The 19086-nt window shown below is 39.6% G+C and overlaps 1 protein-coding gene across 1 annotated transcript; it reads left to right on the forward strand.

The window, feature by feature from the left end:
• The first annotated feature begins 204 nt into the window (after positions 1-204).
• Positions 205-17635, forward strand: LOC110050141 (long-chain-fatty-acid--CoA ligase 1-like). The gene is made up of 24 exons (XM_089270827.1): positions 205-346; positions 537-725; positions 2451-2559; positions 3466-3533; positions 4337-4444; positions 5712-5811; positions 6502-6674; positions 6898-6930; positions 7748-7799; positions 8501-8577; positions 8908-8985; positions 9586-9668; positions 9759-9810; positions 10700-10782; positions 10857-10911; positions 11420-11515; positions 12095-12167; positions 13111-13199; positions 13322-13438; positions 13859-13912; positions 14317-14406; positions 14959-15060; positions 15469-15540; positions 15966-17635. The coding sequence occupies exons 2-24, from the start codon at positions 564-566 to the stop codon at positions 16104-16106; spliced, it is 2067 nt and encodes a 688-aa protein (XP_089126953.1). The 5' UTR covers positions 205-346; positions 537-563; the 3' UTR covers positions 16107-17635.
• Positions 17636-19086: the final 1451 nt, after the last annotated feature.

Genomic DNA, 19086 nt, shown 5'->3' on the forward strand with positions numbered 1-19086 from the left:
ACACGCGCCCCGCGAAATGCGCATTGTTGGAGCCACCAAAGGTGCGATTTCCTCTTAACTACAAAGTAATCTCTGAATTCCGACGGATCCTCTGGTATTCAATAAAATGTGTCAAAAAATTCAATAGTCAGAATGGTTATTTTTAGCTTAAGTATCAGAGGTGTTGACAGAAAGTGTCAGGGAGAGAAGGCTGTATTGTCCAGCGGTTGTCCTTGACCAGTCCATTGATCAAAGGTCGAGGAAGTAGACGAAGAGCGTGACAAAATCTCGTGATTTTCCCTGGAACGTGTTCGTCTATAAAAGCCCATTCTCCCCGAGTAACCGAAGGGACATACACTGCATTATAGTAAGTATCTACTACATTGTTAAGAGTGCGATATTCTTTGTGAAAATGAGTTAAGCTTAACTTCCATGGTTATCACACGGTTTTGTTGCTTGAATTCACAGTTTTAGCTTCACGGATTCTTGAGTTATGCGTGAAAGACCCATTTTGTCATGCTTGGTTTAAAATTGTCATTTTCTGATACGTTTCACAGGCAATCAAAGCATCATTTGAAAAAGCCATGGCGGATAGTGTTGCTGATTCCGCTCTGAAATATCTCGGAGACCCTGCCATGGCTGCAGGGCTTGGAGCAGTAGCCTTGGCGTCGATGTACTACCTTGCGTCACGTCCGACGCCTCAGCCTTGTCCCGTTGATCCTCAGCAACAGTCTTTTGAGTTACAGGTAACTATTCTTACCACAAGACTCACGACCATTATTCTTCTTCGCGTGTAATTTTCTCTCGTTTTATAACGAAACTATTTTAAACGTTCTTTATTCCTGTGGTATATAGATAAGCTTACAAAGATCTTGTCTGTATCCTAGCTTTTTCCACAAGACCCTCCCCCAATATTACTTAATCCAGCTTAATCTTTTTACAAACGAAATATAAGATCTGCAATTCTCCATTTAACATGCAACTGGTTGGAATGAGGTAAGTTGTACTCATGGGCCCTGTAATTCTGGTTTATCCACATGGCCCACTCCTCCCCCAAGGAACTGAACTTTTCAATAAGATGTGCCCAAATAGGGTAAAATTACTAGTAAGCCCAGGATTTGCCATGGTGTGAAAGTGTGGTTTCAGTTTATTTTTTGGTGCAAAATTAAATAGATTTGTTGGCCTTGATTTAGCAGCAGCAAAGTATAAAATTATCCTTGACATACGGCTGTTTTGAGAAAGGCTGTCACATGAAAGGGTCTAGCTTATGCGACACGTCCGAATGGTAGTCTGAGTTTTCATTGGAACTTTGTATATCCGTGTAGAGGAAATCCACAAATTTGTATTTTGGTAGGTGAAGTTTTGGCAAGGATACATAAGATTTTCCACTTATAACACGGTCTGTAGCTTTTTGTTCACTGTTACATGACTTTTAGTGGAAAATTCTCCTAAAATTCAGTGTGATGAAAAGAACCTTGGTTCCACAAGTCAGAAGAAAAAGAAACCATACGAAATGATGCAATTTACCTTGTCATTATATCTGATTAAGTATTCAGCATGTGTAGCAGCTATCTACTTCTGCCCATACTAACTTTCAGGGTTGCCTCATGCACTTTTATGCTTTAAACCCAACAATCCTTCTCAAAACAGCTGCATTCATACACTGCAGTACAACTCAGGCTCATTACTTTTATTAGTTACGTACATTTTGGGTTGCTTTTCTTATAAATCTTTGTCAAGAGTGAAATGTGAAAATGTGTTTTTTATTCATGAGAATATTTACAGTCATGTAAATGATGATAATTTTGCTCAAGTTTTGTTACGGCTTTGATTGATAACAGGACCTCACATGGTCCAATAATTATTTTTGTTGCAATACTTAGGACTGGCAAATCCCCATTTTGTTAATCATGTGACTATATGATTATGAACAAAACTGGACTCCCCTATACTGTAGGTAGTATCATTAGTTATTATTTGGCTTCATGTAGCTCCATGAGCGGGCAAGATGAACCAAATCTTGCACTGTGATAGGCTACCTGAGTAAGCAAGAAGGTGCTATCTTGCTCACTTGGGGTTAGCCACTGAAAAAAAACAGGGTTTTTATTAATGTTTTCAGCAGGAGAGTAATATTGGTTTTCACAGGCAGACAAAACTATTTGATCTGAACTTCTTTGTAAAAAAAACTGTCCACTAGATTGTCAAACCAGGTTGGCAAAATCTTCCTCACAGGCGGTCAATTTGCCCAGTGCCCAGCTCTTAATTAAACCACCTGAGAAAACAGTGTTCTTTTTCCATATAATAAATCCTGTATTGACCAAGCTTGTTTGGTCAAGACAACTGGATATTGGCCTCATATTGTTTTTTGTGTTTTGGCCAATATCTTAACAATAACCGTAATTATTTTCAATAACCCATAATTATTTGCAAGTTAATGAAAACTTTTTTAAATTTATTTTAAAAAAATACAGGATGGTGATTATGCCAGAATGAATTCCCTAACTACAGAACTTGTGGAAAAATTATTTGATGACGTGAACACAAGCCATGAAGCTTTCCTTCGAGGCGTGAGAATATCAGGTCAGAAATTTTAATCTCAACAAGTTGTAATTTTAAATCGCAGTCTAATTTCTCCTTATGTTATTAATGCATTGAAAAGTAGATGGCTGATGAGAATAAAGAAAATCATCAGCTAAAAGATGATTGTCTTGATGTACTACCAAATTCTCACAACTAGCATGGAAAGAAATGTATAGCAATCAGTATGAAGAATTAAAATATTGATCTAGAGGCTGCAAAGAACTTCAGAATTTGCCGGTACATATACTGGTAAGTAAGTAAAAGCTTTATTAATGTGTCAATGTATTTAGTTTTCGCAACTAATTGGAGACCTAACTGGTGGACCTAGATGCACACTGATGGGTGAACCATTTGACTTTTTTGGGAGGGGTGGGTGATTTTGAAAACAAATTCACACACTTTGATTGAGCTTAAAAAATTCATGTTGTATGGAGAAAAAAAAAATTCATCATGCACACATCTGGGGGAAAAAATTTCCTTGTGAGCATGAAAGGGTTGAAAAAAGCAATTGTGCTTGTACCAAATCACCCACCCAGTCCCTCCATCAAAAGTCAAATGATCCACCCCTAAAGTATCTCACTCGAGAACACAACCAATGACCCCTGCCAGGGCTCAAATCTGGACTGCTTCAATTTAATTATCAGTGCACAAACCCTCTGGCCCCAGTTGTTCAAAGGCTGGATAACGCTATCCACTGGATAACTCGCTATCCAGTAGATAAGTGTTAACAAAACAAACCATGCTATCCACTGGATATGATTTATCCAGTGGATAACGTTATCCACCTTTCGAACAACCCAGGCCAGGCCACCATGCCTTCAACCAAAGACATCAAACTATATGTTTTTGAACTTTCTATTTTAAACTATATGTACTTTTGATGTGAATTTATAACTATTGTCTCAGGTGATAAACCATGTTTGGGTTACCGCAGCAGTCCTGGAGGACCTTATGCCTGGCTTACCTACAATGAGGTTGGTTGTCAGTTCTTAGATCCTAGACATAAATCCTAACTAAAGACAAAAGTGTTGGAAAGGTTAGGAACATTGCTTTCAGAAAGATTTGAAGTAGGTAGTTAGATTATTTTGAACAAACACTTTGGTTGAAATTGGACAACAAAGTTCTCTCTGATGGTTGTCTGAAGGAACATTATAAATAGAAAATAGAAAAAAAAAATTTTTTTTGCATGTACCCTTGGTCAGTGGCTATAACCAAAAGCTAGTGGGACTGAGCAATTAAATTTCAGAAACAAATACTTCAGATTTGAACATAAAACCCCCCAACTCATTGAGCCAGTCACAATATTTCGTGAGAGACCAGGAACAAAATTTTCATCCCCAATCTTTCCCAACGCCTTGAATGCAGGGCTACCAAGCTTCGTGTTTACAATATGGCGGACACAGGACATGGAAAGAGGACACGATAAAAAAGTGCTCAGGACAAGATTTTATTTCAATTACTTTACTCGTCATAGTGGCACAGATACTCAAGGTAGTCAGGAATTTATTCCAAACTTTTCATTTAGACAGTTCGATATGTTTCAGATATGGAATGATTGTACGTGTATAACCTAAAAACTGTTCGCTGTCCTTCACTTAGTGATCAACTGCCAAAATTCAGCTGGTGATCACCTCTTTTTCAACCAGTGAATTTTGCTGGCAGCTGACCCTTAGCGACAACCCTGCCTCTGGATGTCAAGTTTTACACCCTCACCACTCAGTGACACTGCCTCCACTCCACGTAAATTAATGAACTTGTTTTCTTTTCCTCTGTTTAGGTCCTTGAGCGAGCTATGGACACTGGATCAGGCTTGATGGAGATTGGTAATGAGCCAGCTGACGGTGGCCATGTGTTTGTTGGTGTTTATGCTCCAAATAAAATTGAGGTGGTTGTTTGTTTGATTATTAGTGTTGATATGTTGTTATGTACACACTGTAAATTATTTAACATTTGCATTTTCTTCATTTTGCTGTTGACAAACAGGCACTTTTTGTACGACTCATCAGTCAAGTTTATCATCATCCTTATCAGATTTCCTTTTCCCTGCATAGGGAATAGGTTGAAAAGAGAAATATTGCCAAGGATCAATTACCAGCTGCTGTTTCAGGAAATGATCCCACATGGCCAGACCCGAGAGAGCGGGGGGAAATCAAACCTAAACATTGCCAGAAGCCAAAATGGCGGTCTGCTGGAATTAAACCATTTCAATATTAATTCACTACTTTTAACTGGACTTAAAGAAAGCTTAATATATAACTATCAAACATGAAAGGCTATGTTTGGCGATATGTCAAAGCACCAGGATGAGAGTTGAAAATACCTCGTACAGCGGAGTATTTTTGATGAACTTCAAAGTGTTTGGTAAAGTGGTCAAACCAGGTCTTGAGTGTTTGATATATCTTCTCAATCGAAATGAAAACTAAGGAGAAAATGGAGAAATAGACTGATATCGTAAAAATCTATGCTAATAAGATCAGATATCCAAGCACTGTGACTGTCACGGTCATGATTTTCCTTGGTTAACTTGTTGATAAGCAATATTCAAAATGGAGGGTAGGTGCCAATTGACAGCAAAGCAGGCAATGAGCAAGTGTGGGCAAAATGTAAATAAAGGGGGGTAACCATGTCAACCTCCAATGGGTCACCTCCCCCTGGCACCTGTCCCAAAGAATACCCAGTGGAGAATACGTATACTTACCAAGACACAAGGGCCCAGCATGAACCAAGAGGCGGGTGGGATGGGGAAAACCAAAGACAAAGCAACAAAGCAAGGCAGAGCAAAACCATGAGGGCAAAACTGCACAGCAAAGGCACAACTACGCATGCCCTCAGCGATCATCTGCTGGCCAACAGTAGATCTCCCAGTTAACTCTGATTATTGATAATCTCATTCAAACTTGATGAATTGTTACCAGGCTTTTAGCTATATACATGTCCAGGCATCCTGTGGACGGCCACTTTCTACAGAAAATTGTTTTATTTTTCATATTTTGCCTTCTAAATTGCCCATTTGAGCAGGTCCTATAGCACATTTTGGATGGCCGCTCTTCAAATTCTGGCTAAAATCCTGATTGATACTGAGTTTGAGAAAGTTATAATTTTGGTTGGTTGGGTGCTCATTCCATAGTTGTTATTTTTTTTCTTTTTTTCAGTGGGTGCTTGTGGAGCAAGCCTGCAACATGTATTCCATGACCATTGTTCCCTTGTATGATACGCTTGGCCCAGAATCATGTGCCTACATCATTAACCAAGGTAACTCAGTTAGGTATTGAGCAGCTAAAACCACTCATCTGATAACTTTTCCTGAGCTGAATTATTTGACTTGAAGGATATTGTTAGCAAACTGTAGTTTTGGTAGCAACAGCAGCTATATGAGATATTGACTACTGATACAATTTTCTAAATGATAACAAGCAAAATTGATATAGACACTTTGGACCGAAAAATGTCTGAGGATTGCAGGATTACCCCCCACCCCCACCCCCAGGGCTGTGCTCTAGAAGCACCTGGGTGCCACAGGCAACTAACTTTTCGCCTTTGGGTGACTGGAGTAACCTACTTTTTTCACATAAGCTTGAGTGCTAGGCACCCAGGATTTCATGGTTAGGAATCTTTGGGCTCTTTGTAATTTTTCTTAGACCACAGCCTTGCCCACTCCCCCCTCCCCCATTGTTTTCAGTCACCTGTGTCTTGCCCAAGAACACAACACAACAACCTGTAAGGGTATGAACTAGCCGTTAGGCCACTGCTCTTCCCTGCTGGCGGCGTAGCAGTATTAAGTTGAAATAAGTGTTTTGTCCAGTTATATGGCATAGGAACAGTAATGAGGCTTGATTTTTGACCAGTGAGTTTAACATTGAACTCAACAATATTGTTTGATTATGACTGGAGAGATGTCGTACATGATTGTGTAACTGTGCTGTTCTACTCTTTTACTGCTAGCTCAAATGATGACTGTGGTGTGTGATGCAAGCAAGATGAAGGTTCTCTTGGAACAGTGCGATAAATGCCCCAAGTTGAAAAACATAGTCAAAATAGGACCTGCAGTTACTGATGAGGAGAAAGAAGCAGGAGAGAATGTTGGAGTTGAAGTTGTTTCTTTTAAAGAATTAGAGGTAAGTAGAGGAAAGTCACAGTTGACCAAACATTTTTCAACCTAGAGTTCTATGCCCTGGCCATTAGTGGAGGCCACTGCTCCCCCATCAACTGTCCAGATTACTTACTGTTAATGGTATAAATTAGGGGGGGCATCCCTCTAAGTGACTGATTACTTAAAACTAGATATTAGGTTTTTATTAATGCATTTGTTTTTTCCTTCCTAAACAATAACAACACTAGGAAATTGGGAAGAAACACAGGCATGAAAAGAAGGTAACTTTTAAACTGAAATGTGTTGATATTAATTTATTTGATATTTGAGATGTTCATACATTTTTGACAGTTAATTTGAGCAAGGATATCACTGGACAAGTAACCCCCCACTTAATCCTGGAATTAAATTAAAAATCATTGTTGTTAATAAAACATATGAAATGCTGTAGAAATATATAAAGATGTACTTGTTGCTGCATCGCTGGGATAATTGTGGACCTGATAAGAGCAGCAGTGATACTCTCTTAATTAATGCTAAAACAGAATGGACTAAAAATTTTAGACAAACTTGCATCTATGTTAATGCAGCAATCACCGGTCATTTTGAATTTGTGTTTGAGGAAAACTCAGGCAGGGAAATTACATGTCTAAATATTATCTTGACATCATAGTTTTTGAAAAGCTCCATTTTCAAAATATTTTCCATCCACACTAAAACACAAAGCCAGCACTTTCCAATTTTTCCAGTTTGAAGAGCATTTTTAAAAAGCTCTGTTGTCTTGACGGATTAGTCTAACCATATAAATAAAGCTGTGTTTACAAATGTCCACAGCATAGTGTGGATGGTACCCTAAGCCGAAAATACATCATTATTTGATACTCAATAATTTTATTAAACAAGTAAATATTAGCAATAAGAAAGACAGTTTATCTTTTTGCATTTGAACTTGAAAATGGTGTCATGATGTCACCGAAACATTGCTCTTTCTTAGTTATTTTTACTTGTTTATGCAATACCAAAACCTTTGCTTATAAATAATTTTATTGTCGTTTTTATTAGTTCTTAATGAAGATAATATCGCCTTTGTGTTAATAGCTCCCTAAGCCAGATGATCTAGCTGTTGTTTGTTACACTAGTGGAACAACAGGTTAGTGATAGGGTTTTCAGTGGATCCTCCACTGACAGTGATAACAGTTTCTGCCACTGGGTACAGAGGAGTCCTATTTGACTGTATTTCCAGTTAAATGCACCATACAATTGCAGTGCGAGCCGATCTGTTGTTGATTCATATCACTGTACGTAATCAAACTGTATAGATGTGATTGTGTTATGCGTCTAGTGAAATCCTATCCACAGGAAGTGATTTGAATCAACAGCAGATTACAACTGGAAAATATAATCAAATACTTAGGAATCATCTAATCCCTGTGTTTCTGCTTGAGTTCCATCAGTAGAATTACTCTTCATGAAAAACAAATGAAAGTTATAAAAATAGTTAAAATTAAAAACATGTCACTAATAACATTAATTTACCAGCTGAGCATAGGTTAAGAATTGCAGGACATGTTGTCAAGCTAAGAATTGATACTTGTCAAGGTCCCCTCCTTGTTAACTTCTTGAAAGCAGCTGCAGAATTAGTTGTCTTCAAGCAGTTAGGTAAAGTATTCTGCAGTTAGGTCCAGTGTACATGAAGACAGGCATTGTGAATGTAAAGTACCTGCCAAGAACATACCTCGGTGATCTCAGCCAGCACTAATGAACCTCTAAATCTCATGTTGACACCCTTAAAAGTATCCCAGTGCGTTCCCTTGCATAGTAGCTGGTTGAATTAGTTTTTGCTTTGAACAGGGAATCCCAAAGGAGCCATGATCACTCATAAAAATGCGATTGCAATGCTGTCTGGTCTTGTGTATCTTGTTCAAGAGGTATGGTAATTACATGTACATGTACTGACAGGGTTGTGTTCAACTGATGAGACTTCATGCTTTTTAGTGCATACAACATACAATTTTTTTTTTTATTGACACGTATTATAACCCATGAGAGCATGTTGTCCCAGAACACTTTATTGCAAGACTTTGGTTGAATGACAAGTCCAGACCTACAAGGAAAAATTTGGCTGTTATCAACTTGAAGTTCTTGAGCCCCTTAAAATGCGCATGTCGTAAGTAAGGTGAAGATATGGTTTTATGTTTTCAGGGATTTTTTTTTTATTTATGTGGTTTTTCGTGACAGCCTCTTTCCTTATTTCGTAGTGTGGAATAATTATTAGTGAAGAAGATGTTCACATATCGTATCTTCCCTTGGCTCACATGTACGAGCGACTTGCTCAGGTCAGTGAACTGTTCCGTTTGAATCTGCTATAAAATGTAGAAGAGAAGTTACCTTTTTCAGGAACCCAGGTGTTGATTTAGGTCTATTAAAGGGGCTAGGTCATTCAGTCTTAGGCAATTTTAGAACTGATGAATTAGTCACAGAATAAACTGAAATATCACAATGACCGCTGAAAACTGTAGAAAAATCAAACGAAACAGAGAAATGACAAAGAGGGGCCTGGATGGGCAAAACTGGAGAAGATTAAACTGTCTCGGTACAGATTTTTCTGGATCATACCAAAAATCTGATTGAAAATGCTTGGTATGGTCCAGAAAAAACTGCACCGTAAATGGATTATATTTGGAAAAACTTGAAAAACGAAGAGCCTGCTCGCAGGCTTGGAACGATCAGGTTTTTATCATGCGATGGCCGGACATGATATCACATGATACCTGGACAGGCTTCAGTTTGGCTGATTGTGAATTTGAGTACGATTATTCAGCAAAACTGTTTTTGTAGTACTCTATTGTTCATGGGTGATTATGTTCCACTAAAGTAATGTGCCTTTCCCTTTTTTTTTTTTTTCTTTTTTTTTTTTTTTTTTTTTGCTCTTCTAGTTGATGATATTCACGTATGGTGGTAAAGTAGGATTCTTTGGTGGCAATGCAAGGAACATTCTAGAAGACCTGCAAGCTCTTAAGTAAGTTTGCGCCTCATGCAGGATAACGTTACCAAGAAAACTGAACTTGTTATTGATGTTAATTGCCCTCTTATTTTTATCCTCTTTCAGACCAACTATTTTCATCTCGGTTCCTCGAGTGTTAAACAGAGTGTATGATAGAGTGAGTTTGTTTTCTTCATATTCCAGCTTTATTTGTCTGACTTAAGCATACAGTGATTCAGTGCATTTTTAATAGTAAGAGCACTGCCCACTGAAAGTATTTCGCTTGGCATTACTTGTGTTTTACGGCAAACTGTTCCGCAATTCCTGTTCCCCCAACATGTTTCCTGAAATCCAGCTGGTTTGTTTTCGTGTGTCGTGCTGCAGGGACAACATGACCTGAATTGCCAACGTTACATCTTGTGCACAGCTCTTGCAAACCGTCTCCTGAAGCTACAACACATTTTTGTGTGTATGGCGTCAATTTATGTTTACCCAGATTTCATTTAAAGTTTATGAAGAACTTGTTTACCTACATTTGCACACAGCTCTGGAATAGATTGTCCACAATACTGAAACTGACCAGCAATGTTGTAGCCTGCGAACAGGCTCCCGGCGAGGACAGAAAAAATTTCGGCTAGTGCGAAACAGAAGAATTCGGAGAGCAGAGCGGTCGGGGCGGGAGCTCACCGGGAGCCTGTTCGCAGCCTGTCCCGCCCCGATGGCTTCGCTCTCCGAATTTTTCTGTTTCGCGCTCGGCGAAATTTTTTTCCGTCCTCGCCGGGAGCCTGTTCGCAGGCTAGCAATGTTGCTAGTTTTAGTAGTAAATTGAGAACTGTAGACCTTTGACTGTATATTTACAGGCCTATCAATAATATTCAGATTTGTACTGTGCATAACTGAATGTTTATTGTTAATAGTGTTTTGATCGAGTTTAGTTAACTCTTAGGCGCAACGTGTTAAACTAAAGTGTTGAGTGATCGATCGGTCGACCTTGGCCCCGGTTCACATGCCCACAGCACCCCCCTTACTGTGTGACGGCCTTAACGTTCTTCTTGTCATTGTTTTAGGTTATAAAACAGGTTTCATCCAGTCCGGTCAAGAATTTTCTTTTTAACATGGCCATGCGCTCCAAGAAGGCAGAACTAGACAGGTATGTTGGCCTTAGTTCCTCTCTTTTTACGTTGACTTGTCTACTAATAATTCATTAATTTCATTTCTTTGTAGAAATATTGTACGGAAGGACAGCATCTGGGATTATCTAGTGTTCAGAAAAATCCAGGTTGGTGATGACTAGGTTTTTATTAAAAGCTGAACGTTGTCAACTATAGAGCGTTTTCACACGAGGTTAATGACGTTCGCGCGAAAATTTTCCAGTCGATAGATTTTTTTTAGATTTTTACTACAGTCAGATAACGAGTTAAGCATAGATAAACGAAGAGCTAGAAAGAACGGAATTCGATGGTGCATGTTGCAAAAATTGAAACTTCAAATCGATAGATTTTCTTCGTTTTTTCGCTAAACGTAGAAAATCGGTAGAGGAAATGATCCATCGAAAGAAAAATAGGGTCAACGAACGTCCAAGATCGTTAAATCCAGGCAAACCTATAGCAATGGCCATCTGCCCTATCATTGTTCATTTTATTATTCAGCACGCGCATGATTCTCATTAATTTATTCATTGCTGTTTTCCTTCCCGAAAATGTCCACTGGTTGATCTCAATCTATAAATCGTTCGAGACCCTCAGCAAGTTCAAAACTGGAATACGGGGATCATTGTTATTTTGCAGAATTCACTTGGCGGAAGGGTTCGATTCCTCATCTCTGGTTCTGCTCCACTCCGCGATGATGTTATGATCTTCCTGCGATGCGCCCTTGGTTGTCAGGTAGTTACGAAATAAAAAATCGTAAGAGTAAAACACTCAGGATTTCTAACTAAATACATCCTATCTCTTGATCCCTCCGATATTTTGTACAGTTTCTTGTTACTAAGAAGAAGAAAAAAATGCTACAAAGAAATACATGTTGTGAACACTCTACTGTGGGTCTGAATCGCATAATTATTTTATTTCAAAAGGTCAAAATTTTCTGCTTAGCCCAGGTACAAAACCGAGGCTTCAAAATTAAAGGAGCTACGTCAAAGTTTGCGCATCGTGATAAGTTAAGCCTAAATTTTTGAAGATCGTCGTTGGTAATCTGTGTCAATCTTCTCCATCCTTAACCATCCTTGTTCCTTTATGGGTTTATTATTATCTCTTTAGTGTTTTTCTATCTTAGTAAACTATTATTTTCAGGTTTCCTTCAATTTAAAGGTAATTTTGTACGTGGTCAAAATAACTAAAAAAACCGTGACTGAGCTTCTTTAAGGGTCCCTGCTACATTTCGTTACTTTTTCAGTAAACTGATTGAAGTAAAAACAAAATTATTTGTCAACATTGCTCAATCCATTCGTCTTTTTTCGTCAGGTGTTTGAAGGTTACGGTCAGACTGAGACCACGGCTGCTGCCACCTTGCAGATGATTGGTGATCAGACTTACGGTGAGAAAAGAAATCAATTACAAATCGAAAGTGTCGTCCTGTCCCCGTGTCAGCGCTTGCGTGAATTATCTAGAGTTTTTGATGGTTTGTTTAATCCTTGTTAGAAATTGGCGGGACATTGTTTGTATTGTTGACTCTAAGGGGGTGTTACGAGAAACAACTCGGAACGATGATTTCCCGCGTGACATTGTTGCGCGAAAAATTGAACTTCGTGTTAGGGTGATGTTACACGATCCGATTTTTAGCGGCGCAACATTGGAACTTGGGCAACCATGTTGCAGGTTTTTGAATCGCTTTCAAAAACTTGCAACATGTTACTGCAACGAAATGTTGCGTTGAAAGTCGCCCTGAGCGCCATGTTACGCGACATCGAGTTTTAACTACTATTTGGCTCGTGTAACATCACCGTCATGTTACTATGTTTGACTTTCTCGACGTCGCCGTAGCAACATCAGATGTTATTTATATTATCAATCTCTGTTTTTCTCCGCTCCAACTTGGCTGAAACTATGAGTCGTTGCGACCTGCGTTGCAACTCTCGCGGGGCTTCCAAAAAAGTCAACGAGATTCGATTTCATGAAAAGATTTAAGAAGTGACGTCACGGTTTGGACATCTCGAAAAGATAAGCCTAACTGTTTCATATTCGTTGTTTCTAATCCGGCCTTGTTAATCTTCTCCATCTTTAACCATCTTTGTTCCTTTCTGGTTTACTATCATCTCTTTGGTGTTTTCTACCTTAGTAAACTACTATTTTCAAGTTTCTCTCATAGTATCTCAAAATGGCGGTGACTAAGATCCCTTAGCGTGGTTCTGTTGGTTGTGCTATATTCTTTGGCCAAATGCCGCCGCCTCAGTCAATTTTCGGAAACCAGATTCCGACTGGTCACATGATTGGATAACCGTTCTACTATAGTCCTTTATTTGCCCTCTTTTTTATCATAGGTCACGTGGGTCCTCCGTTGCCATGCAACAAAATAAAACTCGTCGACGTTCCAGAGATGGAATATTACGCCAAGGACGGAAAAGGCGAGGTGAGAAAATCACTGAATCACACGTGAAGGATTTTATTTTTATGACAATTTTGAGTCTTCTTTTTTTTTTCACAATCAAGCTCTCTTGTTCTGATTGGCTCTTTTCTGATGTCATGCGCTAGGTGTGCTTTTACGGGCCGAATGTGTTCAAGGGATACCTGTATGACGAGGAGAAGACGAAAGAAAGCATTGACGAAGATGGCTGGCTTCACTCGGGGGACGTGGGGGAATGGCAACCAGTGAGTGTCATTGTCAAACTCTGTACTTTCACAGGGCTTACAATTCCCAAACATTCATGCAAATTTTGGTGGTAACATTTTCACAATACTTCGACAAAATCTGGGGAGCTTACACAACTTCAAGTCCGAGATTTAGAACGCGTGTAATTGCCAAAAGCTAATCCTCACATCTTACAACGACCTCCATTCGTGTTATGACCAGCATTTCCTTCCAAAAACACGTTTTGTTACAATTAACTCTCGACCCGGCGAGGGTTAAGTCTCTGAGGTAAGAGCGTTGCGTGACAATATTAAATTAAACCACACGTCGCTTTGTCACTGTAGTTTCAAGCTAAATTTGTAGACATGTAACGACTTTGTCGTAACCCTTATAAGCAGCTGTCAATCTTGTTCTAAAAGGGTTTTTCTCTGTTGTTTCAGAATGGCACGTTGAAGGTGATAGACCGAAAGAAACATATCTTCAAACTGTCGCAGGTAAAGCTCAACATTTCTACTAGTTTTTATGAAAACCTCTATGTAAACATGGTTGTTGCGTTTTAGATTCGCGCGTATTTTTGAGAATTATTTCATAAAAGCAAGAGTACTTTTCCGTGTTTACATAGCCTCGTCTAAACACTTAAGGGAGTTGGGAGAATTCACGAAAGTTATGCAAACCCTCGACTGCGTCTCAGTTCTGCATAACTGTCTCGAATTTTCCGAACCCCCTCGTATTTAGATGAAGCTATGTAAACACGCAAAAAGTGCTCTATTTCTTAAATACAGGTACAAAAGCGAACAAGTAGGTATTTTCGTCTTCGAGAATTCACAGACAGCTATTTTCACAGCACTCGAAGGTTCACTTACTTAGTACTTTGTGTGTGTTTTCATATTTCTTATAGGGCGAGTATATTGCACCCGAGAAGATTGAGACAGTTTATACTCAGTGTTCTTTGGTCCACCAAGTTTATGTACACGGCGACAGTAAAAAGGTAACACGTTATCGACATTAAAATTCTGCTGGCTCTTAATCTGACTTCTTTCTTTGAGAGAATTGCTGATGGTTGTTCCGGTTCCTGTAACGTGAGTGACTAGCCCCCCCCAAGATGAGATGCCAATCTATCGCCACTCATTCCCCCCCCCCCCCCCCCCCCCGCAGATTTTGTTAGGTTTCCTATAACGCGGGCAGTCTTTGATACGCCTCTGGGCAAGAATACGGCACAATGTTGCTCCAATTACAGGGACAGCGGGACGTAATTTTAATCAGCGGTGTTGGGAGTAGGGGGAGCAAAAGGCTCGATTTCTGAATGGGGAGATGGAAAACTGAAGAGATGGTAAAATGGCGGTATTCTCGGAAACTGTTTTATCAGTCAATGGTTTTGTTCTTAGCCCTGCCTTGCCTGAAGTCAGTAGCTCGTGTCACTGGCAGGTTAATAACTTTCTTATCCCTTTACCAAGTTTAACATATCCCATCACGTCTTTCCACTGGTATTTTATTTTGTTACGTGCCTTTCCTGACAGCTTTATTTTTTTCTTTACCCAAGTCCTGTCTGATAGCTGTGGTCGTGCCAGAGAAGGATCCCGTTCAGAAGTGGGCGGATAAGAATGGCGTCGAAGGAGACATGGATTCATGGTGCACCAATGAGGTACTTTAAGGTGCATTTGTTTATGGCGGTAAATGGTCGGCGGCAACCTGTGTTTTTCGGCGCGAAATATCCTCTACCTGCGCGTCTTTTTTGGCGTGAAACAACCGCTTACACGCCCGTTGTTGTTGGCGGGAAATATTTGATAGCAACCTGTGTTTTTCGGCGGGAAATATCATCCACCTCTGTGCGTCATTTTTGGTGGGAAACAAGCAGACTGCTAACTCACCTGCCTTTTTGGCGGAAACTGTTCGGTGGCAACCTGTGTTTTTCTGCGGGAAATATCATCCATTGTTGACGGGTTACGTCCCGCCAATCCGTCATTTTGTAACGAGTCTGGAAAGAAGCTCTTACTTACAGTTGTATGAGATCCAGCCTTACTGATATATTTGGTTTTTATTTTATTTGTAGAAAGTAAATAAGGCCATTTTAGATCAGATGATCGCAGAGGGTAAGAAAGAGCAGCTCAAGTCATTTGAACAGGTAAAGCTTAGTCTCACTTTAAATATACCTTCGTTTCTGCACACTCAATTCTTCTCCTGCGAGAGTGTTAAAAAAGCTATGCAGTCACTTCCTCAATTGTTGTCACCTGATGTAGATCAATGTGAATTAAAGGAACTTCATGTCTCATGATGAGCTGCTCACGGGTATTAAAACTAGAAAGAAGACGTATTATCTCGTCGAGAGCACTGTTTGTAATTATCCAGCACGAGTGACATTGCTCCATCACATTCGCAAAACAGTGAGGCGGGAGTTCATGTTAGGACACATAGAGGAGTAATTGTGACAAGCTTCCAGGGGTTTGGAAATGCGAAAAAAATTGCAAGACGAGTGACACGCGTTGTCTGGAGAAGAAGATCTAACGCGCTCGGCTTTTTCAATTTTCTTTTTTGTTGTTGTTGTTTCAGGTCAAGGCGATTTCTCTGACACCAGAGATATTCACAGTAGAAAATGGCCTTCTCACACCAACACTGAAGTTCAAGCGTCCAGCACTTAAGACACACTTTAAACAGACATTTGAGGACCTCTACAGCACAATACCAGAGTAAATAACACTAAATATATCCCTGCGCGACAAGACGATAAGTTAAAAGTCAGTCGTGATCCAGAAGCCCGAGCGAATGGATTGGTCTCTATGCACTTTTTTATAAAGTTGTTTTATGAATATCAGATGACACAATTTGATTTTAAATTAAAGTAGTCTCGTGAAATAAGCATGTGGAAGGAGGGTAAATAGGTTTGATTCTAGGTTGGCAATGTAAGACATGAATCAGAATTGAACAGGAATTTTCTTATCATACGTTCACAAGGCATTTGAATGCTTTCTTGTTTAAGAATGTGAAATTACTTTTATATATTCACCATAGTACTTTAGTACCTACGGAAACGCTTTCCAGCTCGTCACGCGCTCAAAAAGCGTCTTTATAGCAGGCTACGTTTAGTACAGAACGGTCTTTTCTAACGACTTTTGTAAATCCAAAGTCACTGTAATCACATCACACTCGAATTGTCATGGGTCAAATACACACGTGGAAAACCTTGCAGCCTGTGAAAAGCGCGGGAAAATTCGCGAAAACAGTCACGGGTGGATTTAGTTTGTTCCTTATTGGCTAAAAAAGACAATATGTTTGTTCTGATTGGCCAGACTAGGTATAAGAGAATTTTGACAGAGCTTAGCAGGCATGGAACTGCAACAGCTCTTAAACAAGGCGGTGGGTAGAGGTTTTTTGTTCTTTTTTTTCGCACGGCTTACATTGCACTGGTTTGCAAATCGCGCGCGAAGAATTTCGCAACAGAACATTTCGTATTTGGTAACAGAACAGTTTGGTTTAACGGCGATATCATAAGTTTGATCTGGAGCTGTCTCGAGAAAGGTTATCCTATGAAAGGGTGAAAGTGCACGCTGACGTACGTGTATCTGTAGTTTTCCATCCTTCGCGATTGTACACAGTCAACTTCGACTTATTAAGCAACGATAAACTGCTATTAGTAATAAATGCAGTTAGGTATTGTGAGGTACCCTTAGGACAGCCTTTCTCTTTAAAGCTTAATTTACTGAAATAGTTAACAACCTATGCGTCGGTGGATAGCGGAAGATATTCAACGCGCAGTCTTGATCTTTAGTTAGTGACTCAGTAAATTTTATACCACATCAGTGAATATTAAATATTACAAATCATTATCCACAAATCGGAAATCCATTGAGGTTTTCACAAGACCGTTCAATTTCTCCAAACAAGAAGACAAGATTATACAATCTCAAGTTAGATGATAATAATATAGAAACCCATCAAGTAGAAATATTGAACGAAGAAATTCTAAACAAAACAATGATAGACGAGTATTGCAAACAGTGGAGAGAAATTATACTTCAAGTTTGAGTGATGAGTCAACCCGTCCCGCTCAAGGAGGGAGGGGGTGTAGTGGGATTAGGAATGTGGGGGGGGGGGGGGGGGTTGGGGGTGGGAGATACTTAATTCCTTGTTTAGATTTTCTGAATTACGTTTTGTTAGGTAAAGTAGGCCATACTCTACAAAAGATGAGAGAGTAGTAATAATAAAAAAGTACGATTACATGAGTATTGTTGTGTGTAGTGTTGCAGAAAGTGGGCACACGTTAAAATTGTTGCGCCAATGTTGCAGAAGTGGAAAGGGACTCTCTCCCCTACGGCAGGTTTTCGATGTCTTGAACTTAATCCCTTGCTATCAGTAGAACAAGGAACCCCAACCACCCCATCTTATATCGGTGGGGCACCACCATTCTTCCAAGGAACTAATCATTACGACGTAACCATTATGTTTTCTCTTCATTCTGGCTGGCGACTCAGTAAAAGATTTCAAGATCTTCAGTCCGCCTCAAAGCAAATTAGAAGATTAGAAAAATTGCGAAAGTGCGAAAATGATCGTGGTTACAAATTTACAATGCAAATTTTTTCTTACTGATTATTATTCATCACAAGTTCACTTTACGAACACCTTCGTTGCTTCTTGTTGCATTTGTCGGTGCAGAAAGAGCAACCTTTCTACATTAAAACTGGCGATGAAAGGAGACACTGTAGTACTAGTACAGCCAAGATTTCTGTATAACTCCATATACGGCTGTTTCGACAAAGGTTGTTCGACAAAAGCGTAAAAGCGAACGCGACAATGCCGATTGATATGCCAATTAATGGTAGTAATAGTTTGGCATTTCTTGTTAAGCTTCAGGAAGAAAAAGTATAAATATACGTGCTTGTGCTGTGTCCCTCTGTCATGATGAAATGCCTTTAGCTTGAATCAACCGTAGGTTGCTATTACCCATAATACCTTTCGACATTGTCGCGTACGCTTCTGCACTTTCGTAGGACAACCCTTCTTGAAACAGCTGTATATTATACCTGAAGTTCATTGGTCAACCAAGACCCCGTCCACAGCGCGCAAGAGAAGTTTGAAAACGCAGCTTTACTTCTAGGGTAAGACCTGGCGTGCACACTAATCCATCACGAAAACGGAGCTTTTCGAAAACGCTCTTCAAACCGAAGGAATTTGAAAAGGCAGCTTTATTTCTGTTAGGCCTACCGTCCACACTAATCCGTCACGAAAACGGAGCTTTTCGAAACCGTTCTTCAAACCCGAGGAATTTGAAAACGCCGGCTTCTCGTTTTCGTGTGGACGGAAAACATTGAAAACGGAACTTTTTGAAAACGATGACGTCACGAGAATCATGTGACTTCCCTGCCCAGGCTTTTTCAAACACAAATCCAACCAGTTGATTGTTGGGTTTAGAAATTCCTCCGGGGTAGAGTGCACGGAAAACATTTGATGCGCGTTTTCAGAGTGAAACCTCCGTTTTCGTAGTGTGGACGAGGGTTTAAGAACAGCCGGAACAATAGATCCCCTTTGTGACTTGAATGACTATAAAACTCTTCATTGGTTTTTTCTAAGTCTCTAAATGTTGTCTTTTTTTTCTCATTTGCTCTCTGTTTACGCAATGAACAACAACCACGTGCGTATTTAGGTGAAGTGGTGACCGATCTTTGGAATAACGAGT

The sequence above is a fragment of the Orbicella faveolata genome, unplaced genomic scaffold, assembly GCF_042242905.1.
Source record: "Orbicella faveolata isolate gen_17 unplaced genomic scaffold, um_ofav_v1 contig_34, whole genome shotgun sequence".
Taxonomy (NCBI): domain Eukaryota; kingdom Metazoa; phylum Cnidaria; class Anthozoa; order Scleractinia; family Merulinidae; genus Orbicella; species Orbicella faveolata.

Bases quoted from the DNA above. Each gene is read 5' to 3' on its own strand.
- LOC110050141 (XM_089270827.1), top strand. From the start codon at position 564: ATGGCGGATAGTGTTGCTGATTCCGCTCTGAAATATCTCGGAGACCCT. The intron at 6,675-6,897 runs GTAAGTAGAGGA...TAACAACACTAG, and splicing joins TTTCTTTTAAAGAATTAGAG to GAAATTGGGAAGAAACACAG. The intron at 9,669-9,758 runs GTAAGTTTGCGC...ATCCTCTTTCAG, and splicing joins GAAGACCTGCAAGCTCTTAA to ACCAACTATTTTCATCTCGG.